Genomic DNA, 27,269 nt, shown 5'->3' on the forward strand with positions numbered 1-27,269 from the left:
GAACAAACACATCTATATTTCATTAATCTATGCCCTATAGTAGTAGGCACAAATACATGAGTGGGTGGCTCTTGTAAAGAGAACCACAGAGCTCAAACATTTTAGGAAAGGATCTGTTGGAAAACACTGGGTCATCAGCAACCACTGCTACCCAGGCCAACCAGGAAAGACCCAGCTTCATTTCCCAGCATGACCCTAACTGACCATTCCAAGGTGCCTACACACCTTGGTTAAGCTGTCTCTTAATTCTTCTGTGCTTCCGCTTCTTTGCTTCATGGTAGCTGAAACAGCAATTTCTTATTTTCAAAGGTCTGTTGAAAGAAATGCAGCTAAAATTATGGAAACCCCAATGACAGTTGGTGAAAAATGTGAAAACCAGAAGGGGAGGATAAAAAAAAAAGAAAATTATGAAAAAAATAAGCCAGTAATATCAGTTATAGACTTGCTCACCATGAGAGGAGGGCGATTGTTCCATTTGTCGCTTGCATATGTTTACTTTCTATTCCTTCCCAGTCCTCAAAACCTCTGCCAGCTCAACAACAGAAGTCCTTCTGTGTAAACAGAAGTCTTTGCTCTACAAGCCCAGGTAGAAGACTAATACGAAACCTTGCAGAGGGTATCAAACCTAATGCAACCGAAATACAGCAGGTGGAGGGGAGAAAAGGTTTGTGTCATCAGAAGGTACAGAAAGGATACCGAGTTTGCTTTGGAAGAAGGAAGAGTCAAATCATCCTATGCAGGAATTCTCTGTCCAACTCATGAGCACAGCATATTGTCTTTCCTTTCAGGGAGTCACATTAAGAGGAAGAGGAGCCATGGCTTTTCAGAAGTGTCCCACCTTCCTGATGTTATCCCTGTGTGAATATCCCCTATCAAAGTTAAATCACTCTACCTAAAATTTCTTTGCAAACAGCTCAATCCTTGTGCAAGATGTCAGTTTTTAAAGAGGCATCATTTGAAAGGCAAAGGGTAAGAAGCAAACAACATAAAACAGAGTCATGAGAAAGCAAAGGAGGGGAGGAAGGGAGGGAAAGGATTCCGTTTTGCCTTTCTACAGAAATTGTTTTGATACAGTATCCCTGTTGCATGAATTTTCCATATGCCTGTGTCAGATCTACTATTTCAAGCCACAGAGCTGTCAGATGCTCGTTTTTTATGGCATGCTTACGTGGCAGGCCAACCTTTCTGTTGAATCAGGCAGTTTTTCACAAAGTTGAGATCTTCTTTAACCCAGAAAGATGTGCATGCTCCTTTGGACACAAAGCACCAGCTTTGCAGTTGAAGTGATTTGGCAAAGCAAACCACCATCTCTGGTAGCTAACAACTGTCTCAGAATCAGTGCTTTGGCATGGAAAAAAAACACATTATGAGCAACAGAAAGAACTATTCTCTACACATATATGAAGCAATGGAAATGCAGATTTAGATGATCAGATGCTATCATAGTTTGGCAATTCTTAAAATAATAGAGAAAAAACTTACAAACTTGTACTAGCTCACCTTGCTTTGAGTTTAACAAAATGAGGAGCAGGAGAAATTTAGTTCATGAACAAAAACTCTCAATACTTATTTTAAAACTTAGTTTTGTAACTTAAATGACACAAACATTTCTTCCTTTAGTCATATCTGATTATGAAACTCCATAATCCCACAATGGAAGTGAAAATATCAGTCACACCAATATCACTTTACAAGTGCACATTCTTCACCTTACATCCCCAGCATTTAGCATCTGAAAGATAATCTCCATTCTCCATGCCTCATATTTTGCTAAAATAAAATTGCATATTTAAATACAGCCTAAATGCTAATCAGGATATAAACATTTAAATAACAGAATGCAGATCCGTTAATCAAAACTGATTACCAGCTTGCTTTCCATTTACTGGGGGCTCTTCTGTAAAATACCGCCTTAGTTACTGTTGCCAAAATTGTCTTTTTAAAGCCTCTTGGAGAAAAAAGCTGATTACTTACAACATTGGCTCAAGAGACACATTTTAGGACAATGTTTCCTAGAAATGTGAGACAGCAATTTACTTGCAGGTAACCACTACATAAATGTGCATTTGCATTCACCCTTTTCTGCTATCTTAACACCAGGCTTTGTCTCCTCTTTCCCTTTTCCTCATAAGATTTTAAAATATTTCATATTTCGGAATGCCCTTGCAGAACTACGTGGTGAGCCAGAAACTTTCAGCTCTGGAAAACACTGACCACTACATCCTTTTCAGGCCAATAGTTCCCACTTGTATGAAATTAATATTCAGATTCTCACCTGTTTGCAAGTACTTTTTAACAGTTTTTATAAATTAATGCATCCAACTACAGAAGGCCAATGCTGGTGAGCTAGGACCATCACTGGCCATGCTGTGCAAATTGATTTTGCAGTCAGACTGAAAATGAGAAATTCACAAGCAGCATCTATAATATTTTACCACTTGACTGCAGGCAATACTAAGGTCTACAGGAAAATATATTCTAATGGCTTCAATCTACCTTTACCCCTGAGGCTACAAAGTGACACAAGAAAAGAGTCTGCCAGGCATGTGGGGCACATCAGCCGGCTTGGCACACTCATGCTTCCTTTGACTACAGAAATCTACTGGAAAATTTCATCCATGCTTTGCGAAAGCATGGACATTGAACATTCAAAAGAAAAGCTGCTAGAATGTCAATCTCCTACAAATGGGAAAACAGAGAGAACTGCTCTGCCAATCACCCTCTCCTTCCCCTTTCCCAAAAAAGAACAAAAGAACTAAAATTACTGTAAAAGTTGGGAAAATATTCCAATATTAACCCGTTTGGGTTTTTTTTTTTTTTTGCACTTTCAAGCAGTCCTAGATGTGTTTATACAGATCTATGAGAAATGCAGCCATATGCACACTTTCTCTTTCATCTTGGAGACACTGTTTGTAGAAACACTGCCTAAAATAATGGGGTAAGTTTTCAGATATACTGAAAATCCATTACTTGTCCTTGCTTCCCAAGCACGTTACATACAGGTATCCCATCCTTCAATTTTGGTTTCTCCACAGCCAACTTCTTGTTCTGCTTTTTCAAAGCACTAGACAGATGTTACTCCTGAAGAACATGCTTTAACTGGATTTTTTTTTTAATCTACAACTTTGTTCAAGGAGAAAACTGAAATGTGTGAGATGTTCTCACTACCAAAGGTTTTTCAGGTTTTGAAACAGAAGGAAAAATCTGGCAGGAATAAGATCACACTATGAATTTTTCTGTTTCCTAGATGCCCATTACACTGTTTGTCATACTGACATTATCAGGCAAAATCATAGAAAAGAAAAAAAGCACAGAAGAAAAAAAGAAGCTGTTAAAAAATAAATTCTTAAAGGAGAATATGCTCTTTATTTATTTTTGAAAAGGCATGATAAAAGTCAGCCATAAGATACTGGGGAAACATTAATAATTAAAATGTGTTTAAAATGTGTTTTCTGCCAAGCCCACATCCCACCTAGGTGCCTATGAAAATGTCCCACAAGCTCTGGTATGTGCCCCAACTGTGTGTGATGCCCTCTCACTCTAGGATAGGATTCTAGCCAATTAAATGGGTCTAAGAGAGAGAAGATTGACCCTTTCAACAGAGAAGCAGACCCACATTTTAGAGCCAAACAAGACCAACTGGTATGCTTTCTTCCACTGCAGCAATGGATTTCATGTACATGAACAGGAATGGCAGCCAGGTTCTGCAGCAATTCTGTTACCAGACCTTGCTGAAAGGGCACTAAGGACCAATTGCATTTCATAAGTCTGACAAAAGGAAAACCATCTGGTATGAGAACAGCAATTTCTCCTGATATCTCCAAAAGTTACATCACCATTTCAGAATTTTAAGAAAGAAAAGGAAAAAAAGCACGTAAGGAAAACACTATTCTGAACATGCTAACGGATGCATACATCTGGATATAGCACATGTAGGCAGTGTTCTAAAATATATGTAATATTTTATTGTCACAGAAATGTATGTTGTTTAAAATAAAGAAAAAAAAAAAAACAGGGGAAGACAAAATTAAATGTTCCATAAACTGTTAACACAAAAAAGGGTACTATCACACCTTCTAACAAATATATGGAATACTTGAGAAAAAAGCAGCAAGTCCTCATTGTGAACTACATAAAGATATGTTTGAAAATGACTAAATCATTCTTGCAATAAAGTTTAGTACTTTCATAGTTCCTAATCTGCCTCTTGGCCACAAAAGCACTGCCCTTACACTCTTTTACAATTCCAGGCATTAAACTATGCCATGTACATATCTTGCTCTGCCTCTTGACAGTGGAGAATTACAGGAACACTTGGATATATTAGGTATTTTTTAAATAAAATTATACTAATATAGTATTTGAAACACTTGTGTTTTCTCCATGGACCTGTGGCAGAATTACTTATTTCTGTAAGAAATCGTAAAGCAGGGAGGAAGGTAAAATCCATACATCTACTGAGTATGAGACATACACTTCACTTCAAAAAGCAAGGTGGCTAGAGATTCCTTACAGTAATGGAACACAAAACCACCACAGCAATTATATTTAAGTGCCACTTCCATACACTTTTTTTCTTTTACCTGGCTCTGTATTCTGCCTGCATTGCAACCTTTAGGGTAAGAACAAGCCTGCAATCTCCCATCTGACTTAACAGAGCTCAGTAGTTAAAAACAATGCCATTTAATATTAACTTACCCTACTTCCCAGCCCCCAAAATTAGGCCAAAAATCAGAGGAAATCATGCGGTGTGCTCTGGATATTCCATGACTACCACTGCTGGCAGGGAGTAAGCCACATATTTCATAGGTAACTAGGAACACACACACACTTGTTTTGTAGCGACACTACACCAAGGGCTCCTGCTGAACTGCTGCTTTTCCTCCCTGCAGCTCATTCCAAACCTTTCCCAGTTTTAGCTCAGGAGGTCTATCCTGGAATTTACAAAGGGCACTTGCTGAGAACTTATCTTTAAAACACACAGGAATTCAGCAGGAAGAAAGTTCATGGGTATTTAAAATATGAACATGCATTCTCTACTTTCTGTTGGTAATCAAAGATGTTATGTCCAGTTTACTGGACTGGCCACAAGCATACGATAAAGATTAAATTTTCAATTACAGATACTTTTTGAACTTTGCCTTAGCAAAATCCTCCTTCTGCTTTTCAAAACCTGTGGATCCTGACAAAGAGATTTCTTCTTCAGCCCTCCACTGAAGGTCGTACAGGAATTGTTAAGCCATCACAGTCTCTGAGCAGCCTCATTCTGAGAGAAGCTTTAAAGGCATTTATAAAGCTTTTATTTAAAAACAAACAGCACTGCCTCACCTACTGAACTAGAGCTTCCCTACTTCCCTCATAAATGCTTTACTGAAGGCTCCAGAAATCTGCCATCATGTTTTCCCCCCTTCTTCCTCTACATGTAAATATTCTGAGTTATGATACATTTCAACAAGTGGTAGGAAAGACTGCACTTTGCCCAACATGTGATTTGGAAACCTAAAGTCCACTTTATTCATCTGTTTTAACACAGCAAGGAAAATCTTACTTTTCCAACTAAGAGCCCCAGTTTCTCTCTCCATAATCTCATAAGCCATTTCTGAACTAAAATGCTTAACACAGAAGTCCAACATACCAAAGAATGAACCAGCCTAGGAACTCTGTACTGGTATAACCAGCTCTCTAAAAATGTGTGGTTCTAGGAAGTCTCCTTTATGTTTTACAGCATAAATATTTACAGCAGTTTGCAATTTGAAATCAAAATATCTGATTGTAAGAAGAAACTCAGAATACACACCACGAAGGGGAACAATTCCTGCATTAAAAACCAAAACAGAACAAGATAATTCTCAAAACAGTCTTTTGCAAAGTTTCCTGAATACATTAGGGTGGGCTCTGAGTGATTGTTTTGAAGGTAGCAACTGACTGTGGTTAGCAAAAAACCAGTTCTCATCTTCTCAACAATTTTGCAAAGGGTTAGGTCAAACAGATGCTCCCACCTAACATACAGGCAATTGTGTTACTGAGCTCCCTGCCCAAGGTCCTGCATGCCTGTCTGGCCAGCTAAACACTGGGAGTTCTTTCCACAGATAAGAATCCTCACCTGGAGCAGCAGGCAAGTACTTGGAACACAAGCCCATTCAATCATAGTAACGTTGGCTTTATTATTTATTATTTGTTGCTTATTCCTCTGGAATTTTTATTAAGCCAAATTAATTAGAACAAGTATTTTTAAATGGTAACAATGTTCTTGGATAGTTTATTGGGCTGGATATAAGACATGGCAGTAACACTACCACAACTGCAAAGCCCAGTGGACTGAAGACTTCAAAGTTTGAAAATACTGACAGGAGTCAACAGACAAACTTACACAGTTCTGAAGCCCTAAAAAGTCAATTGTGAAAACACCAGACCACAAGCCTTTGCCTTTTTCAAAACAGCCATTTAAAGTGTAGCTGACCATAAATCTGCAAGAAGGCTCTCTTAACCAAGGTTCTCTGGAATTTTGCTATTTACATGTTTCTTTCAGATGGTTACATATTAGTGGCGGCTGTTGGGTTTTTCATTGGTTTGGTTTGGTTTTTTTGCACACAAACACACACACACCCTCCTGCCATTTAAGGTTACCTTACATACACACAGCAACCCAAATATGGATTCTGAGATGCGAAGATTTAAATTTAAACCCCAGAAAACTGAACAAAAAGCCATTTCTCCTAAATGCCCATAAGAAACCTTGGTTCTTAGAAAATATAATTGTTTTCGGTCTAAAAAGACTGGTCGTAGTTTCATCCCAAGGTCAACTGCCGGCTGTAATAGAAATACTTGCAAGAACAACTGCTGAAATCTTACTTTTTGTTTCTCTTTCCACAGCTACCATTTTCTTCATGACCTTCCTAACACGCTGGAGTTTGTGCTTAGCAAATGTCAAATTCTGTAGCATTTCTTACTCCACGCTCAATTAGCAATAAAGAAGATACAGATGTAAAGGTGATGCAGATTTAAAGATGCGCACTGTTTCCATTTCACTGAATTCTGAAAGAAATCTAAACTAGCTTACACATAGCTTTCAAGACCCAGTTCACTGCTACTTTTTTGTTTCCATAGGAATTCAATTTTTTTGACATTACCCTTGACCATCTCTTTCCAGCTCAAGACCAGTATCTAACTGCAATTATAATGGTTTTCTATTCCATAAAAATACAATTTGTTGTTTCCTGAAAGCAAAAGAGCAGAACTAAGCTCCTTCCTCCATTCTTTTATTTTTTATCAACATTCTAGCAGGTACTTCTTTGCAATCCTGTTAGCTGGAATACCATTCTTACATCTTCCTCCTTCGTGTTATTTTAACTCCCTCTGAGAGCACCTATTTTCACCATGGTCTATATCCAGCAGATTCTCTTTGTATTATTCCAGTTCTCTTTTCCCAATATTTAGCATGAATATGCAAAAATCTATACATATTCAGAGCTATCAGTGCCAGCTACAATCAAGTTTAGTTTTCTGGGCCTCCTTATTAATTTGATAAATCTCAGCTGATTTTTTTCATTCTAAATGAAAGTTCTATGCCAAATTTTAGAGACAGTGTTTTATTTTATTTTTCATTAAGGTGTCAGCTGAGACCAGTTCAGTTTCCTGCTGGCTTACCAGTACAATAGAATTCCTAAAGTCATCCATTAAGAACCTGCATCACTTGTGAAGTTTGGAAATTCGTCAGTAGAAGGAGGGTTCTGGAAAGCAAAGCAAAGAAAGCAGAAACAGGGAACACACCTTTTGTTATCCTCATGAAAATCTAGACCTGCTTTTGGGCAATTAAAGAAGCTTAAAAAAGCCTGCTGCTCACAGATGGCAAATAGAGGCTTACAACATAGTTTCACCATGAGTTCAAGAGGCTCAGGGCAACTCCTGCCTCTGCACTGTCTCTCCCTGTCTGTCACTGCCACCAGCTCCAGCAAGGGTGTACAGCATCAGGGAACAACCAACCCAGCCCAAAAAGCCAACCCAGATGATGCTGGCATAACTCGCTCTGGGTGCCACTACTTCCATGGTGGGGCCAGCAAACGGACAAGTGAGAAGGGCAACAAGCATCTGAGGTGGGCAGGAGGCAGGACCACTACACCACCTCCTCTTCCAGCAGCAATGGCTTAAACCAGGCTCAAAACCAACTGGGAAATGACATTAAAGGAGTTCCTCTCTAGAGACCTTTCCTGCCAGTGAGTATTCCCTCCTGGCTTCAGGGGCTTTCTCGGCAACAGTGTGAAACTCTGACACATGATGAGGAACACTCACTGATGGGAGAGATTCCTTTCTCCAGAGTCCTGTGCCAGGTCCAGGCAGGGCACACCAGCACAGGCTGCCCAACTCACACAACAGAAACCTGCGCTGCAGCTTGAGGTCCTAAAACACCGATGACTCACAGAAAAACTTTGTGGTTAGATATGGTGGAATGCCTTGGGCTTTTAGTTTGGTATTTCAGAAGCTAGGAAGTAAGCTTTAAGAATACCTTCTAAATGTTAAGACTGTGAGGTGAAGCAGCAAGAAGTTGGAGGATGCCAAAAGCAAGGGTGTTTATGCAAACGAAGCCAGTTGCAAACTGAGCTGTGCTCACTGCTTGGCTCTGTTTACTACCAGTTTCTTCATCATCTTTTCCGTTATTTAGCCACCAAGTGTCTGCTTCACAACACCAACAACTTCATCTTCTGAGTCATTAAAAGCTGATGTGGAACTGGTATCTTCAGTTTACAGCAGAAAACTGTAGGCATAGAGAGATTAAAAGATATGCCAAAATTGCTGGCTAATTTTGATCTTCAGCTTAGAACACCTAGTCTTTGATTTTTTTTTTATGTACCTTGCACTTTTGCAGTATTTTGCACCAAACTGTCACTATAGTCGAACAACTGTTGTAGCATAAACTCAGAACTTGTGCCTGGATATCTCAAGGCAAAGTGCAGCACTCACCATTAGTGAGTGGCAAAGTGCAGCACTCACCATTAGTGGTTTGGTGTAACAGAATCTCTCAGTCTCAACACAAGAAACTCACTGGTAGATGCAGAAATTCAATAGAGCTGTCTCAAGGCAACAGTGACCAGTGTTACCCACCCTACTGTTCCCTGCCCTTTTGCAATCCACTCTCAACAGGCCTTTGTCCATCAACTGTAGGTACTGACAAACAATCCCAACCACCCTGGCAGTGAATAGGTCTACACCCTGCTGAAAACTCAAGATCACATTTCGGAACATGGCACAATGAGACAGAAACAATAGAGGTGATTGGAAAAGGTGGCAAATTGCAGCTTTAAACATAGCCTTTCCTACACCATGGAGTATGTGGGACAGTTTATTCATTTAGACATCATTCACATTACAATAAAATTTAAGGTCTGCAGGCACATTGATATCTAATTTGCAAGATGCTAGACCATACACACCATAAGACACAGACTAAAGATCCTGCACCTTTAACCAGTAAAACAAAAAAAAGCAAAAAAAGAAACATTATCCTTCCACATCCCAAGAGAGAAACTCAAGACACACAGGAAGAGAGTACTTCTGTGGTTAACAGGAGATCTGTCTATTCGCGGCATTACAGGTGGATCTGCTGGTACTCCAGTGGGTGATAAATCAAGAGAGCCATGCATTCTCTCTACCTTCATGAGAGATGTCTGGAGCACAGACTTGGCTTGTAGAAGAAATTATACAAAACTATCTGACATACAGAAACAAAAACTGCTGCCAAATCACCGGATATTTTCTGTAGCAAAGTCATCAAGCCAAAACTCTTCTTGTTCCACCTGTGTCTCACTCTTGCTCCAGAAACTTAGGCAAGACACATATGCAACACCTTTACAGATGCCCACAAGTAAGCTACAAAGTGCAGACCACCAGCACTTCTGGTGTACTAATACTGCACCAGCAGCCCCTCTGGAACATCCTACATTAGGGCATCACTTTTGTCTCAGAAACAATACAAAGACCCAAAAGTCAAGTGTGCTTTTACACTTCTTTTGACTCAAGCAAGCACAAATTCTAGAAGCAAGCCTTGAGAAAGCTCAATATTTTTATTAAGGCATTTGATGGAAATCATGAATAAAGTACAGCACACAAATCTATTCATAACTCAGACTACAAAACTAACACTAATAAGGAATATCAATCTGTCAGCTTTCAACATAGACAGACCTATTTCAGCAATAAAAGCACATTACAATCTTAAAACAACACAGAGAGACTTTGTTAACTCACACTTGAGAAGCAGAAGATGTCCAGCTCTTATGGACATTTTAAAGCCATTACATACACAGCTTTCCAGCAAACTTAAGCATGACTTTTAGATTACTGCAAAGCTATCAACCTATTCAGCAAAGTTACTCATTATACTTGCATTTCCTTATCAAATGCAAAGCACTAGAAGATTTGGAAGCGGCTGTTGAACATTATGGGCCTGTCTGCCATTGTTTCCAAAGAGAAATACTTGATTGAGAAGGAAAAACAGCAACAACTTGTCTTCTGAAAAAATAACAGAAAGCTTATCAAGAAAGAGACAAAATTCAAAATATTTGTTGCAGTTTTGTTTTGGTGAATCACAGCACTGTGCTAAACAGGGTACACATAACAAAACTTTTCATTTTAAACTCTGCAATTGGGTACTTCTAAGTAAACAAAAACATGAGCCGTTTTTCCTTCTATATCCTCACAACCATCTGACAACAAACCAAGCCCACTCAGCCCTGCTAAAAGCATGATTCTCTAATGTAACTGTACTTCTGGGAATACATTACAGATTCCGTGAAATGTTTTGTTACATGTGTGGATCAATTGGCCATGTAAATACAGAGTGCAGCCACATGCAAAGGAGTCTTTTTGTTAGTTTTAGTGAGCTAAAACAGTAAAGAAAAATAAGAAAATGAGACCTCTGGGTGTCTGAGCAAGACAGGTATTTTCCTCTTTTGCAAATACTGCCCTTTTTGCTTTCTGAAGGAGGAATCATGCTTTTGATTAGCAACACAATACACACCCTTAATATTTAAAAGACTAGGACAACATCAGGAAAACCTGCTTATGAACTCAGCTCCAGTCACATCACTAATGGACAACCCATACCAGGCTTTTCCCACCCATACCTTTGGCCTTCACCTCTGAAACCACTAAACACTCCCCAGAACTTCCATGCACCCTATCCACATCTTTCTTTGAGACATAGAAAACTGTAATTTCTCTCAAATTTTAGCCACTCAGCCCCACTGCTGGGGATGACAACGACTTATGAGTTGGTCAGGAGACTCAGCCTGACACTGTATGACTCCCCTTACCAAAGCAGCCCACTGGTGATGGCAACGTGTTTCACATTAGGGAGGCATTTGCAGTGAGGAGCAGGGAAGGCTGATATGACAAAACAACTTAATGAAACAAGGGCAGCACAGCACATGCCTTATTGCTACCTTCAGATTCAACATGCACTTTCAGATGCAAACAGGCATCAAAGCCATGTCACTAATACACTCATGAAAACAAATGGTCAACTAATTAGATTCATTTTTATTTGCAAAATAATGTCTCCCATACCCCATCTTGCTTATATAGGTTTCTTTTCCTGTGGTAAAATCAGGTCAGTATAGCACTATATTCAATCATCTATAAGCAGACAGCAAAATCTTCAGAATATAAGGATCTTCACTGATCCTAACACTTTAGGGCAGCTGCTTTTCTGCCAAAGGCTGTCAGATTTCACAGAATATACAAAATGAGCAAAACCAAGCCACGACAGAAAACAAAGAGCCTTAAGGTTTCCTAACAAAATCTTAAATTTAGCTCTCTATATTAAACAATGTTACTTTATTTTCCCCAGACAATAAGATTGCTTACGGTAAACACAGCCAATATTAAAACCTTCAAAACTTATTCCTACATTGCAGCAAACCTCAAATTAACTAATGGGAGTGTGTGGGGGGGGATCTCTATGGTGGTTTTTCTCCTGTGTGTTTTCTTGGCAGGAAGGGAGAAAAGGATTGTGTTGGGTTTTTTTTTAAGGGAAAATACTTTAGGTTCTTGAACGTGGTTATTTATTCTCCAGGCTGATTTGGACTGCAAGTGCAACCCAAATAACTCATCTAATGCACAACAGCATAGAGAGAGTCTCAAGGGTTGTTCTACAGTGATCTCCAAAAAAGTTAAACATTGATGGGCTCTGAGCAAGTCTAGTTAAAGCTGTTGGCAACTTGATTGCTATGGGGCAATGAGAGGAGCTGGCAGCAGGGAAGGAGAAGCCAGGTAAGGCCATGGAGTGTTCTTTGTACATAGTACAAAAGGTGACAATCAGGTTTAGACAATGTAAAAATAGCTTTTAACCTAAAAACCTGTAAAAACACAGGTTACTTAATGTTACACCTTTGTCTTTCAAATGTTACAGAACATATTGTTTTAATTGCCAAGGTTGCTGAGTTTCACCTTCGACCATATACATTTATGCTTTTTTGCACACTTAGTTGTCATTAATACCAATTACCATGGATTAAACCACATGCTAAACCATCCTTTTTTTAAAGTTTTAATGGTTAGTTAATAGCATCAATTTAAGATGTGTCTAACTTTGCATATGCACAAATAAGCTGTCAGAAAACAGACCTGTGAAACCTTTCAGTTTCCCCAAGTTCCAGCACAAACTGAGAATTCAAAGCAAGTATTTTCTGCAATGCTCTCAGGGACTGATAAGGAGACTAAAGAAAGTTTTCTTCATTATCTAGACTAGAAATGGAAATTGTGTACAACTAACGAGAAGTAAACTGATTTTTCAAATAACTTCACCTCTAACAACCCATGACAGTAGCAGTATCTGCTCACAAGGTGTTGAAGTTTACAGCTACCTGTATAGTTTTGACAATCATTGAGCTGTTCCAACACAATTTCTAACTATGGGCTTGCTGTATACACTGCTATTTCCCTTCCCAACATTTAACCCATCTCAATTCATTCAAGAACTCAATTAGTTGTAGAAAAATAGGAACTGATGAAAACTGCTGTAACTGGGTTGGTAAAAGCTAAATGACTGGAGAAATTATGCAAGGAAAAAAGGCAACTAATTTCTTACACAATTAAAGAGTTTAATTAGATTATTTATTTAAGTGAATAGAGAGCTTTACAATAGATTTAACTTCTATTAAGTTTCAAGCAACACAAGAGTAGATATCAGAGTACTAAAATTAGATCAGTCTCATATTTGATCAGAAAACATAAGCTCAGTTATGTCAGCAACTTGCTAAGCAGCAATATTGAAGACTCAGCTCTGACTTATTACTTCACATTCTGTAAGAAGGAGAAATGTAAAATTCCTGATCTGTGAGAGAGGTTTATCCATCATAGCAAAATGCTACTCAGCACTTCCTGAATAAAGACACTGCAAAAATGTCTTCCCCAGCAGAGACTGCTAGTGGTAGCAATGACAACAGTCTGCAAACATGAGGTCCCAGATACAGCTGTATGCACAAGCCCTTGAGAGACTCTCAACTGTAAACTAACAGAGACACATGAGAATGTTTGCTGTGTTTTGACATAAAACAGTTAAACCAGAATCAAATGCTGTTCCTGCCCCTAAAGCTTTATGTTGATGCTTGTGGATTTGTAATGGTTTTTTTCCTCTGAAGGCATGCTTCCATACTGCAACTGTAAAATTAACCTGAAAAAAGCCGATGACAGCCAGCTACATGTAAGGGTGCAGGTGGAAGCATGTTCTTCCAAGAGCTGGGCAAAAGGGCGGGGATGGAAGCGTGTTCTCCCTCAACATGGATGTCTGCTCTTCAACCGACCTGCATTTTTCCTCTCATTTAATTCCTCTAGGGCCACTTCTACCAAGGCAGTAACAAATACCATAGGATCAGATTCTTCACATTCACATGGGATTGGGAAATTGCACTGGGATTTTGTTCTAGGAAATGCCAGGACATGTAAGCTTGCCAGTTTGCAGAGCAGCTTTCTCACCTGCTTGCCCCTTACAGCCAAGCTACCATGTGGCTGTGCAAAGGCAGGAGAGCAAGGAGACCAAGGTCAAACCTAGCAGTGCTCAAGGTAGCATGGGTGACAGGTGATAGATAAACAGTGAGAAGCCATGCATGGGAGGAGGTTTTGATCCCCTCAAAAGCAAGTTAAACTGACAACTATTAAAGAAGAACAACTACCGGCTGCAGGACGTCAAGTTCTGCCATGTCACACCCATTTCCCACCTCCCGCTGTATTTCAACCGTAAATTCTCTGATAAGGAAACTGCTTCTTCCTTTGCATTTTCAAAGTTCATGCTGGCTATTGCTGTAAGCTGGAGAATATCAAGACTGCTGTCAAGCACACAGACTGGAGGATTAAGGACGTGTTCCAGTTATTTCTCTGTGAAAATTAGAGCGGTCTCATAGACAACTCCTAAAACTTGCTTAAAAGTTACTTTTGGAACAAAACCAACTTCTTAAATACATATTCCTTTAACCTCGTAATTGAAACTGCAACCGAGTTTTCCAAGAGCTTTTCCTTCTCAACTGAGAGCTACATACCTCTCAGATTTCTGGGATGTATCTGCTTTGTCCGAGGCATTTTCCTCTAATCTCATGCACCACTTTCTCCTCTCAGAAACGGAAAGTACAGCAAGCAGAGAGATGGCAGCTCCATAAACTTGTCAAAGGGCCCAGTTAATCCGTATGCTACAAAAACAGAGAGAAAGTTATGAGAGGTAGGCATCAATAAGAAAAACAAAGATACCTATCTGATCCCTTTCATCCTCAAATGACTATGGAAATTAGCAAGAAATATTTCTGCACCTATGATTTGCTAAGGGAACTTTCCTGTCTGACAGCCCAGGAGCCACCCTGGCAGTCACTCTCCGACCACCAGAGTTAACTGCTGGGACAGAATTCTCTTCACAGCAGGCTTGACTCCCTCCACTCTCACACACAAGATTTCCCTGCCGGCTCAACCCACGTTTCCCACAGCAGAGTCACAGACCCCTGGTCCCTTTAAGTAATTTTTTCACGGTGCAAGAACAGAGAAACAGCCCAAGCTGGTGTCTCAGAGGAGGGATCCTCAAGGATCCCCTGGGCTGCTACTTTTAAGTCTGCTACTGATCCCAGACTTATGCGTGCCAGAGTCGGGGGTCTTCCAGCTGAGTCCCACGCTCCCGCTGTGTCTCCGTCCCCTGGCAGGGCCACAGATCCTGGTGCCCTTTGTTGTGCAAAGCGTCGGCACCACTTCCCGGCCTCTTGCCCGGGGCTCCCGCCACCCGGAGCTGAACCTGCAGCTCCCAGGGCGGCTGCACAACCTGCACGGAACGGATTCCTCAACAGGTCCTATGGAGGCAAGCGTTCCAGTACCTTAGGAGAACCACGTGAGGCTGAAACTCCTTTTAGGATTACTCAGGAAGCATGAGAAAACGAAAACACTTTTCCACATTTGTCAGCTGTTTTCTAGCCAGAAAACATCTTCCAGCAACCCTCGTCTCATGCAAATAAATCCAAAAAGTTAAACAAAATTTGGCATCTGGCTTTCAGATACACATCTTCAGCTTCGGGTGGGGGAAGTACAGAGGGGAGGGCAAGCACACAAAGCATCGTCCGATTTGTAACATTACCTACAGAATCCTTACAGGCAGCATGTAAATTTGGAAGAATTCCCCATGGGATATTTCTGCTGAAATATCAGTGTACAGCCGAGGATTACACTAGCTCTTGACCTACCTGCACTTTCTTACTTTTCAAGCATTCTTAGGAATTGCTAACAGTTCAATGAGCATTTTGTTCACTTTCTGATACAGGATGTGAAATCTCTCAAAGACCTATGGAAAACTACCTACACACAAGAACCTAAAGAAGAAAATAACTGGTGCAATTACACTCTTCCATCTAAACAAAATTTTAAAATAACAAGTTTCTGCTCTTTTAAAAATAATTCTACTTCATGTTAACAAATTTTCCTTTTTAGTAAACATTAGAATTTTTTTTTAACTGTATGAACTTTGGAATGGCTCCTAATAAAGGCAAATTGATTAAGGACAGCTGTTTGAAGCAGGAAGGATGTAGAGTTCTTAGCATTTGTTGTAAGTATTAATTTAGGGGCACTTACATTGTTTTTCAAGGCAACTATGTTTTTGAGAAAATTTAATTCAAACCCAATTAAAATAGACTACTTGCAACCACCCCTTCAGTCTACATACTGTTAAGGAATATAATCATTAATTTTTAATGTTTCTTTTGTCTGTTGCTGCACAAAAAGACCCAAACAGGAGAAAAAAATTACTGCAACTGACACAAAGGAAAGCTGGAAAATGTTATTCTGACTAAATGATTCTTCACTAGGGTATTACCGCACATTGAAGGAAAAAGACGGAAAAAATCCGAAACAGAGCACAGTGCCTGTCAAGCTGTTAACTCATACCAGTTTATCTGCAAGCGTAATAGAAATATTTAGAAATTAAATAAAACCTTATGGTAACAGGTCCATTTTCCAGGTCTTAGGCACGAACTGGAAATGGAGAAAAGTGGCTGGATGGCTTGAAGCGACCAGCACTCCCTGAGCCCCAGTCCCCACCTTTCCTCCGGCTCGACTGGGAAAGTCCCTGGGGCTGGGCTGAGGTTTTTAAAGACGCTAATAAACACCGCCACTTCTTTACACAAGTTATTCGGAGCGAGAGTTTGAAATCCCCCGGTGTCTCCGTAAATCGGGAGCCCCTTCCCGACGCTTCCCTGCAGCACAAATGACATCCCACTGACGCTTCAATGCCACCAAGCTTCCCCGCTCGCCAGCAGGACCCTCTCCTTCGGGGAAGAGATGGCCGTGTGAGAGACACGGCGGAAACACCGGGCAGGACCCACGCCAAAAGTCATTCCCTCTCTCGCTTGAGCAAGGAGAAAAAAAAAAAAAAAAAAAAAAAGGGGGGAGAGGGAGAAACGGGCCTTTGCGATCGCAGCGGTCACATCCCCCCGTACCCACCCAAAAATGGGGGAGCGGGGCGGGAGGCAGCCCACCGCGGGGCCCGGGGAGCCGACGGTATGTGCGAGCGGGACTGCGAGGGGAAGGGAGGGAGGCAAAAAATCCATGAATGAATAAAGAGGGAGGAGCCTGGGAAAACCCCTCTGCAACGCCGCACCGAACAAAGCGCTGCACACATGCCGCGGGGGGGTGGGGGGGAAGGGGGACAGAGGGACGGGGGGCGGCCGCGGCCCGGCACCCAGCGGGGACGGCGGCGGGGCCGACAGGAGCCGGGCCGGGGCTCCGCGCCTCCCAGTGCTCCCGAAACCCCGGCTGCAGACCCGGGGCGGAGGGGGGGACGCCCGGACAAGCCCACCGGGAGCCGGGGCGCACCGGCACCCCCGGGGGCAGCGCGGGCGCAGCCGGAGCGCGGAGTCCCCGCGCGTCCCAGAGGGGCCGCGGCGGAGCGCGGTGGGCTGAGGGGGGAATCGGGGCCTGCGGTCCTCCCCGTCCCCGCCCGCCCGTCCCCCCCCGCCGCCGGTAGAGGACACATTGTGTTGTGGCTGCCGCAGCTCCACGCCGAGGGGGGCGGCGGGGGGCGGCCGTCCCGCCCCGCACCCTCGTCCCCGCAGCGCCTCCCGAGCCCCCTCCCGCCCCCCGCGGGGCCCGCTGCAAACCTGGCGGAGGGGCCGGCGCGGCGGCTGATGGCGGCGGCAGCGGCGGGGAGCGCGGCGACCCCTGCGCGGCGGCAGCGGCGGCGGCGGGAGGGAGAGAGAGGGAGGGAGGGAGAAAGAGCGGGGGGAGCGGGGGGGCCGGGAGCCTCCTTCACTTGACAACCTCAAACACAAACATGACCCAGCGCCGCCGCCGCCACAGCCGCCACCGCGCCCGCACACACACGCACACGCACACACAGAGCCCGGCAGCGGCACCCACCCCTCCTCCATGCACCGTCCCCCCGGGCCGGCCAAGGCGCCGCCCCCCGGCACGGCCCCGCTCCGCAGCCCCCCGGCCCCCGGCCGCGCCCGCCCCCCGCGGCAGCAGACCCCTCCTCCAGGAGCACCATCCCCCACGTCCCACTCGGGAGCCCCCATCGCGGCCCTGCCCCTCGGCCGTGGGGCGGTGGACGGGGGGGGACACAATGCGGGGGAACGGGGGGCGGGGGAGTGGGAGCCTCCCCTGGCAGGCGGGAGAGGCGGGGCGGGCCCGGCGGGGGAGGGAGGGAGGGAGGGAGGACGGGCGGGCTCGGCGCATCCGCCGGGGTCCCCTCGGGGAGAGCCGCGTTCCCCGCCGGGCCCGCCCCGCCCCTCCCCCCGGCGCCCCGGTCACCGTCGGGGGGAGCGCGGGGGGGCGGGGGGTGTTTTACCTTCTCTCACTTTCTATTGCAGGAAGCGCGGCCGGAGCAGTGACGTCACCGGGTCTCCCGGTCCCGCCCCCTCCCCGGGTCGGGGGAGGGGTCACCGAGGGGGTTTCCTCGCGGCCCGGTGGGGGAGGCACGGCCGGGGGGCCGCCGCTGCTGCCGCCGCCCCGCTGCCTCCTCCCCCTCTTCTTTCCCCTCCTCCTCCTCCTCCTCCTCCTTCTCACCGGTGGGACTGCCCGGGCGCCGCCGCCCCGGCCCCTGCTCCTGCCCCGAGGCAGGGGGGCACCTGGCCGCCGGGCTCCCGGGGGTCTCCTCTGGGGGGGTCCCCGCTCGGCGCGGCACGGGGCAGCGCCTCCCCCCGACGGCCGAAGCCGCCGCCGTCGCCGCCGCTCGGGGCGCTGCACGGTGCGCGTCGCGCTCCCCCCTGGCAGGGCCCGGCCCTCGGGGCACCGGCACGGCCGGGCGCGCACACACACACACACACACACACGGACGGACACGCAGAGAGACGGGGCTGACGCGGAGATCCCGGAGGTTCCTCCCTGCCGCCCGCCCGGACGGGCTTCCCCGCGCCCCCGCCCGCCCGGCCCGCCGCGCCCCGGCGCCGCCGGGGAAACTCACCGCCGCGCCGCGCATCCCGCCGCGGCTACAACTTTCCATCCCGGGTGGCAGCCGGCGGCGGCAGCGAGCCCCTCCGCCGCTGGAAGTGGGCGGGGGAGGAAATACGAGGAGGAGGCGCGTCGTGCTCTCGGCCGCGGCGCCCCTTTTTTGGCCCGGGACGCGGGTTTTGCCGGTGGGGGCTGTGCTGCCGCGGTTGGTTTCCTGCATCAGCTGCGGGGGTGTGTGTGCACAGCGCACACGTGTGTGTCTGTGTGTGTGCGCTCCCCGTGCCGGGTCACCCTGCCCGCCCCAGGGCTGCCCTCCCTTCTCCCGCACCGCTGGCAAGAGAGCGCTGGGCCGCCCTCCAAAAGGCGAGGGGGCCCGGGCTGGGCTTTGCGTCCTTAGGAGGGGAATTTGGCTTTTCTTCTTTTCTTTTTTTTTTTTCTCTTTTTTTTTTTTTTTTTTGTCACCTAAACTCCCCGACAAAGCAGTGTTGGCAGCTTTTCATTGCCACTCGGGTTTTCGATCGGGTTTTACTTTTGAATCCAGTACATGATGTCTTTAGCAAACAAACCCAAATAAATGTTTCTTGCATCACCTCCGTGTTCTCCCTCCTCCCGTGCCTGCACTCCCTTGGCAGTCTGTGTGCTCAGCTGTGAGCACCTTGGCCCCGCTGTGTCCTTCCCTTCGGAGTTCAGTGTCCGGACCAGATCCTGCTTAAGCAAACAGGACCACCATTCTCAAGAATTTTCAAGGTTTTTACAGGGAGTTCTTTCAACCTACATTTAATCATGTTTGTAAGACAGATGAGTATTTTAATCCCCATTTCACAGGCGAGAAACCAAGGCAGGAAGATGCAGAGTAGCTTGCTGCATAGCCGTGGACTGACATGACACCACTTCTGCCTGAGCTTTTGGCCACAGGCGCTGTCTCTGGGCTATTTTTCCTCTTGAGTTCACTTAAATTATACCTTGAGAACACTTCCAGCTTACAGTGGTGGCAGGTTCTCTGCTGTGGGTAACCTGTCCTATGTCCTGCCCAGAGGCAACACGGGAGGCAATTGCAAGTGAAATCCCTGGCTAGTTTGCAACTGGTGGTTAGGGCAAGAGATAGTATTCATTGCTGAGCTGGAGATTCATGGAAAAATCAGACCCTCAAAGAGTATTTTCAGGAGAAATGTGTTCTGCTGCTCCTATTGGACAAGCAAATGATGATTCTTTATTGTTAGAGACAGTGCTTGTCTTCTCCCTTGTCTGTCCCCCCCCACCCCTTGCCTTGTTCTTCCTTTGTCTGGCTTTTAGACTTGGGACTCTGACTTGCTAAAGAACTGAGTTGCTGTTATCCTAAACACATCAGCATGAATGTGATCCTACAGGTGTCACAAGCTTAAATTAGTGTACCAAGTCTGACCAGTCAGGACCACGCAACTTCTGAAGCAAGATCTGAGCCTCTGCTTGTTCTGCTCAGCTGTCCCTTGAAGTCTGTCCTGCAGGCCTCTGGGACACATGGCATCTAGATCCTTCTTTGCTACTCATTGTCTGAGAACCTCAGATCATGATCAGCAGTCATCAGGAGAAAGTGTCAGATAGTGGCCCTTCCTCACAAGATGCCTTAGGAAGAAGGAGCCATCACAGCTGCTGCTGGTGCCAAAGGGAGTTCTAGGTCACTCATCTTTTCACAAGGACCTGAGTAAGTTCAAAATAGATGCTCCAGCCTGAAAGTTGAAATGAGACCATAGCAAACCCCCTGCAGCCTGCAGGAAAGGTTTCTTCTGCTAGAAGTAGTCGAACTTCCTCCCACCCGTGAGTGAAAATCCAGCCCCCTCACCACACCTATGTGCACAGGAATATAATAAGTGCCCTTCAAGCACAACTGTCTTAACAAGAAAGACTCAATGAGGTGTCAAAGAGGAGACAGGTCCTCAGGGATGTGTATCATATGGTGGCAGCTGATCTTCCCCTGAACATAAAACCAGTCATCCCAAAGTCAGTTTGGGTCAAAGGACAAAACCAAGAACTGAAAGTCTGGCCCCTTGGGGTTATTTCCAGGGCCATCTGAAAAAGCAGCCAAAGAGGCAGCTGCAAGCTGGGGACTCTCCTCAGCCTGTTCCCCTCCAGCGAGCACAGCTAAGGGCCAAAGGGCTGCCTTGAGCACAGTTCAGTGTCGTTCCAGCAGGCTGCCCCCTGGCCAGGTAAAAAAATGCAATCCTAAGGGCTTTGAAAAGGCAGCATACCAAGCTGTTTATCCCAGGCAGACCACTTCATCTTTTTTTGTCTGTTTTTCCATCAGTAAAAAGGAAGTGCTTACCCACTCAGTAAAGCACTTTGGGAAAAATACTGTGGATGATTGCTAGTAGGAGGCACAGAGTAATCTTCTCAAACCTGCAAATGAGGGAAATTCTTTAAAACTTTTCAGTGAGATTTAAAACACCACATCAATATGCACATAGGGAAAAAAAAAAACCACACCACCTTCACTGCAGAATTTAGATACTTTTAAAATTTCACCTAAAAGGAGTCCTGCAGGATATAGATCCTCTTTAAATGACTATATGTGTATAGCTGAACAGGGAAGATTATTGAGGTTTTCTTCTCTCTAAAACTCCGCTGTATTTTCAGGAGGACACCTATTTTTAAACATCCTCTAGTTTTACTCTTGAAACCTCGTTCAGAAACTGGTTTTCTGTAATGGCTCACAGGTATTTTATGTATAAATATATACACATACACACATTAGGCTCTCAAGAAACCACGATACATTAGGTAGTCTTGAATAATTCATTGTTAAGCACCCCATGATAAATCTCTAGTTGAACAGTATGTGATTTTGATAGAATTCTTGGGATAAATTGAATGTGAAGCACTGTGGTAAATTTAACTATGCTGAGCGTCAAATGTGAAAACTTTACATTGTACATTACATCCTGACATGCAACTGAGAATCATTATTATTAAGGCTTCGGGGAATTTTCAAGGGAACTTCTGAAGTTCTGAAAAGAAAAAGAACAAGACTGAGTGCTGTTCTCTATAGAAGTTGAGATTTTCTCAGAGAAGGGAAATTCCATAAGTAGTCTGTATTGAATTAACATAAAGGTTTCACTAAAAGAACTGCTGTCTATTAGCTTATGCTCTGAGGCTTCTCATTGAGCACTACATATAAAAGTCAGAGGATCTTGGCTTACCTGGTACCAGCGTGTGCTTAGAGCTTTTCTAGGGCTTGCCACTCCTGCAGCGGGGCTGGAGAGATAGGGCAGCAACTGCTGATGTGAGGAGAGGTCATTTTCCCCTTTTCTGCAGCAGTAGCTGTCACCCCAGATACTCACAGCTCTCCCTTGTCAGCAGCAGCCAGACGCTTTCCTGGAGCTAGGCAAAGGCAACAGCACAGGGACCTGGTCATGCACCGCTCCTCACAGCCTGCAGCTCCAAACAAGAAGCTGGTCTTCGTTGGGACATTTTGCATGGCAACATCCTTCATCTCCCCCCTTCTCAGGATGTCCTGAGGATGGGTTGCTTTTCATTGTCCCATAAGTGGGCTCAGTTCTTTCTGATTTGGAGAAACTGGCATTAAATAATGCAAACTGTTCCATCAGAGAATTTTGGCACAATCTTCCTTTTTATTTATGCGTATACACTGCAACTCTGTGTGGTGGTACCTGGTACCTGGTAGTCATGTGGCCAGGAAAAGGTACAAATCTGTCCAGCTTCAGGTTAATCACCTGATATAGGGCACAGTTCACTGACAGAGCTTCACCTTTTTTCCAGGTATTATTAACCAAACATTTCAATGAACTTCAACATCACTGATACCATATCTACTTATTTATACCATGTTCATCTTAATTATATCAGAGCATCTCAGACAAGAATACCTGTGTTTAAGAGGCCATGCTAAAATCTCTTTTGGTGACTTTTTGTCCTTCTCCCTCTTTGGAAGAGTCCCAGCTGCTGGGGTGCTTCCCCAGGGGTAATCACAGGACAGCTCATGGAGGCAGGGGAAGAAATCCTAATTTAACCCTACTTTTACCACCACCACCACAGCCTCACATCAGCCTTCTTTCCTCCCAGCACACGAGGCCTCATGTGACTGGTCACAGGACAGAGATCAGGCAAGAGACCAGCCACACAGCAAAGGAGCCAAAGAGAAGAACACCTTCTGACAGAGTCCCTGTGAGCTGTCCTTCAGTACTGCCAGCCCTGGTGACACCAGTGCCGGGCCCACACCTCATGCAGCATCCTCCCTGCAGAGACATCTGCACAGGCCAAGAGACAGGGAGGCACCTGCAGCACTTCCCAGGCTGGCCCCACTCCCTGTCTGGCCAAGCCATTTATGATGGCATGCCAAAGTCTAAGGAGGAAAACAAAAAATTATTAAAATTGTACTGGTTGAACCACTTTTTGTCCAAGAGGAAGCCCCAGTGGTGGGCAGATGGTGTGGCCCTGCTGCTGACCTGCCCTTAGCAGGATAAGGAGCAGGCTGGACCACTGGCAAGCTGTGAATGCCTCGTACTCAGCACACCACACATCCAGCAGGGTTTTGTGGGATGTGACATGAAGCGCTTATAGGAGGGAGATAATTGCCACACAGAATTATGAGCTCTGGAATGGAGGATTTGGGAGAAGGCAAAGGCTCATCTGAAGTGCATGGTATGATATCATTTGGGTTATATAAAGAGCTGGGCCAGCACAGACTCCCCACCTCCTCCCAGAGATGGAGCTCACCCAAGGCCCTGAGCAGAGTCTTGTGTCCAAACATGAGGCAAGTTTGAGCTTGGGCCGGTGCTCTGAAGTTAGTGTAGATGTACCCATGAAAAGCAAGTCCCAGAGCTTTTGGCTTTCCATTGTTGCTTCTGTCTTCTCATAAAGAGCTGCTTCTCTATAGGTCACCGGGCTCTGCCCTTTCACAGCCCTTTTACTCCCTTTCACCCTGGTATTTTTGCTTCTTTGTTAGACAGGTTTCTTAACTTTTTCATGAAGTTGCTCATATTTTCCACTGCATCTCCTTTCTACCTCGCCCCACCAGTTCACTCTGATCTTTCTTTCTCAGTAGCTCTGGGTTCTGAACTGTTCATTTAAATATGGTGTGGCTTGCCAGCATTTTTTCCTAAGGCTTTTATTTTATCAGTTAAAGAAACAGGAGACATATGAGGCACTTAACACAAGTGCACCTTGCCAAGATGCCTCCAGTGGTATGCTTTTTCTCTAGGTTTGACCACAAACATTTTAACATATCTGAATGATTAAAAAGCATTCCAACCCATGCTTTCTTCCCCAAGTATTGTTGCCATTCAGTGGCCCTCTAGTATTGTTTGCCACAGACATGTGTGGGAGAGTTCTTTTAAATATCACTTTTTGAGCATGTTAAGTTAGCTTAGCAGCTCAAAGGTTGCAGGGTTAAAAGGAAATAAGCAAAACAGAGTTATTTTCTGTGGAAATGTTTTTCCTTGCCTCCTTCCCAGTACAGATATGAAGAGAAGAAATCCACAAAGGAGAAAATAATCCCCATTCTACTGAAAATTCTCAAATATATTAAAATGTATTTGATGACTGGAATGTTTACTTTGTAGGCATATTGCAGATCACTAGGTACAGATCAACAACAAATCTTCAAGTTCCTTTAGCCTTTATGTTCCTCAGAACTGTGAAGTGGCATTCAAATAGTACACAGAATATTTGCAGCAGTGCATCACAAACCACACAGCTCACCTTTGTAAGACATGCTCTATCATTTAAAGATGTTCAGTCATCCTTAAATTCAAATGGCTACAACAATAATTAAACATATGGCTTTGCTTTGAATTATTGTGTTCTATGTAATTTCCCTGTTTACAGGGTCTTCTGAAAAATCATTTTCTCTAGTTGTGGCCAGTGATTTTATAAATCTTTTTCGTCTAAGGCTAAGAAGGTCAAGCTCCAGTGCTGAGGAGTGTAGAAAATTTTAAAAACACACTGTAGGAAACAAATGCAAGTTGAAAACACAGCACTTGGAATCTTGCAGCTGTCCCAAAATTTCACAAGGCCAACACTGTAAAAGCCATGGATCTCATTATCCAAAAGTCCTATCACAGCAGTATGACTGCATCCTTTACCCATTTTCACACACGGATAAACAATTACCCACGTAGCGTACAAGACAGAGGAAAGACAGATGAAGGAGAACTACAGTGATATGAATAAGAAGCATGGGTCAAGGCTGGCTTCTCACTGCAGTAAGGACAGAAATAATTGGGGCTTGGTTTTTCATGGATTAGCTGATGGCAGCTGATGGCTGCAACACCCACTCCTGTTTGCCCCTGACCCGAGCTGTTGCTCCAGTCTGGCTTGGCAGCCTCCACATCGACTTCTTCAGCTCCAGCTGCCCATTGCACCCCTTCCAGAAAGCTGTGCCATGGCTTCATCACATTCCAGTTGAAGCTCCTTTTCATCAAAAAGGAGTAAGACATTTCACAACCGACTCTATCTTCTGTTAAAACACTTGAAAGGCAACATCAAAACATGTTCTAGGGTGCAGCAGCAGGTCTCAAAGCTGTTTGTCTGTTGGCTTAAAAAGTGGTACAACAGAAACAGCACACTATTTCCTTCAGAGGTGAATCATTCCCCAGCCTTGTCTTTATAGCAAGTGGTAAGGCCTTTTTTAAGTCACAAAAATGTGGTTTATATATTATTTTGACCAAACTGTGGAACAACCATTCTGGTGAATTAAATGTGCGTACATTTGTGGAAAGTAGAATCTGACACTGATGCACTGTTAAGCTTGCAGATAAGCTCATGGAAACACAAGAAAAAGCAGAAGTTAAGATTTTGAATACTCCACTGGCTTAAATTGTCAAAGTTCCTTCAAAATACTTAGATTATATTATTGCCATATAAATGCTACAGGAGGAGCAGCCAGTCAGCCCATAAACCCCAAAAATGGTGTGCACTCACTTCTTAAAAATAGTGGGTTTTTCTACTTGTCCAGAAGAAATCCAGTTTGGAGGCCAGGCCAGTTGAGATAAAGAAAACCAAGCCACATGAGGCAGATGCTGGACACAGATAGGAGACAAGCCTGTGAAGAACAGCTCAGCTCCCCAAAGGCTTCAGGCACCAGAGTGCAGTGAGGGGGAAGAGTGCACAGCACAGCTGTGAGTCCCTCTAAGGAGAGGCATTTCCTTTGTGGAGTAATTTTTCCTGTGCCTATCTTCAGGAAAGAATTTGTGTGTCTGTTAAGTCCCACTAATGCACTCTCAGAAAACCAGAGCATGTGCTTAAGGGGTTCTTGTATCAAGTTTTACAGGCATCATTTCAGCATGTGTACTATCTCCTTGGCTTAGGGGGACCATGCATTCCTGGAGTCCCTAATGATCTTACTGTAGCCTCCACAGTAAACTCAAATGAAAAAGGAAAGTGAATTTTACTAAATCAAGAAAGTTCAAAATTGAAACATTACTGAACCCCTCCTCCCCCACCTAAAGTTCCATTTTGGGGTATCTGATTCTGTGAACAGCTTGCACAATGAGGCACCGAGGTCAACGGGGCTAACAAACCACAGGTTGTGCTTTCTGTTGAGTCAGAGGCTTTGCTGGCAAACATTCAAAGCCAATTCTGCAATGATCCACCATGCATGTTCTTATTATCAAGACAGTAGTGCCATTCTGGTGTAATGTTTTAGAGATCTTTCTCTGCTAAAAAAACATATCGGTGCATTACTTTTTGTTGTCTCTTAAACAGAAATACACAAAGCTGTAAAAACACTTCTAATTATGTTTAAAAACCAATCACATTAAAACCAAAGCTGATGCCAAGAACATATTATTCACACAAACCAAGAGATGCAGAAACACTTCACTCCAATGCTAGGGACTGCAGGATAAAGTAAACAGGATAATTCAGTCTGGTTTATGGAGGCCAAAGTCATGGCACCTACCTTTGTATCTCCCCTTTTTGTCCCACAGGCTGCATGCAAACTTTTTAATATACCCTTTCCACTACACATTCTTTTTAACTTCTTCATTCTCTACTCCAATTCCCAGAGCCTGTCTTCCTGCTGTGTTTTGTCTCTTTATGCAGTTGTTCTCCACACTACCTCTCTCCCAGTTTCAAAGCACCTTTTTCCTACCCAGACTGTGTGAGGAGACACTGTGTTCCATCTTTTTTTTTTCTCAATCTGGATGTATCTTGAGAAGTTGCAGGTTAGGAAAGGAAGGATTGAAGCTTCCTTCACTCATTTGTCTATCATCCTCCCTCTGGGCTGACCATTTGGTGGATACCTGTTAAGCATCTCCCAGTAGAAGCACAGAGAAGACATGGAAATACAAATAGTGGCTTCTTGTTTTCAAATCTGGGGCCTGCTGCCCTGCTCTGTTACTACTGAGGCCAAAACCATTCCTTGATAT

At 44.4% G+C, this 27,269-nt stretch overlaps 2 protein-coding genes across 6 annotated transcripts in view; both read right to left on the reverse strand.

Annotated features, from left to right (window-relative positions):
- The window catches only part of HIVEP1 (HIVEP zinc finger 1), a 128,269-nt gene extending 109,274 nt beyond the window's left edge, over positions 1-18,995 (reverse strand). For 2 of the 5 annotated variants that reach the window (XM_064705272.1, XM_064705266.1), the window contains exons 1-2: positions 17,616-17,907; positions 14,532-14,678 (exon numbers count right to left, since the gene is read on the reverse strand). In XM_064705272.1, the coding sequence (XP_064561342.1) occupies positions 14,532-14,571 (40 nt within the window). In that variant the 5' untranslated portion in view covers positions 14,572-14,678; positions 17,616-17,907. Of the gene's footprint in view, positions 1-14,531; positions 14,679-17,615; positions 17,908-17,984; positions 18,055-18,304; positions 18,370-18,919 lie in introns of those variants that run through there. The other 3 variants (XM_064705267.1, XM_064705268.1, XM_064705269.1) reach the window with 3 other exon arrangements.
- LOC135442916 (collagen alpha-1(I) chain-like) lies at positions 15,107-18,032 on the reverse strand. The gene is made up of 3 exons (XM_064703192.1): positions 17,117-18,032; positions 16,956-17,032; positions 15,107-15,292 (listed from the first exon to the last, which is right to left on the reverse strand). Exons 1-3 carry the CDS (start codon positions 18,030-18,032, stop codon positions 15,107-15,109), a joined length of 1,179 nt encoding a protein of 392 aa, XP_064559262.1.
- Positions 18,996-27,269: the final 8,274 nt, after the last annotated feature.

The sequence above is a fragment of the Zonotrichia leucophrys genome, chromosome 2 (assembly GCF_028769735.1).
Source record: "Zonotrichia leucophrys gambelii isolate GWCS_2022_RI chromosome 2, RI_Zleu_2.0, whole genome shotgun sequence".
Classification (NCBI taxonomy): domain Eukaryota; kingdom Metazoa; phylum Chordata; class Aves; order Passeriformes; family Passerellidae; genus Zonotrichia; species Zonotrichia leucophrys.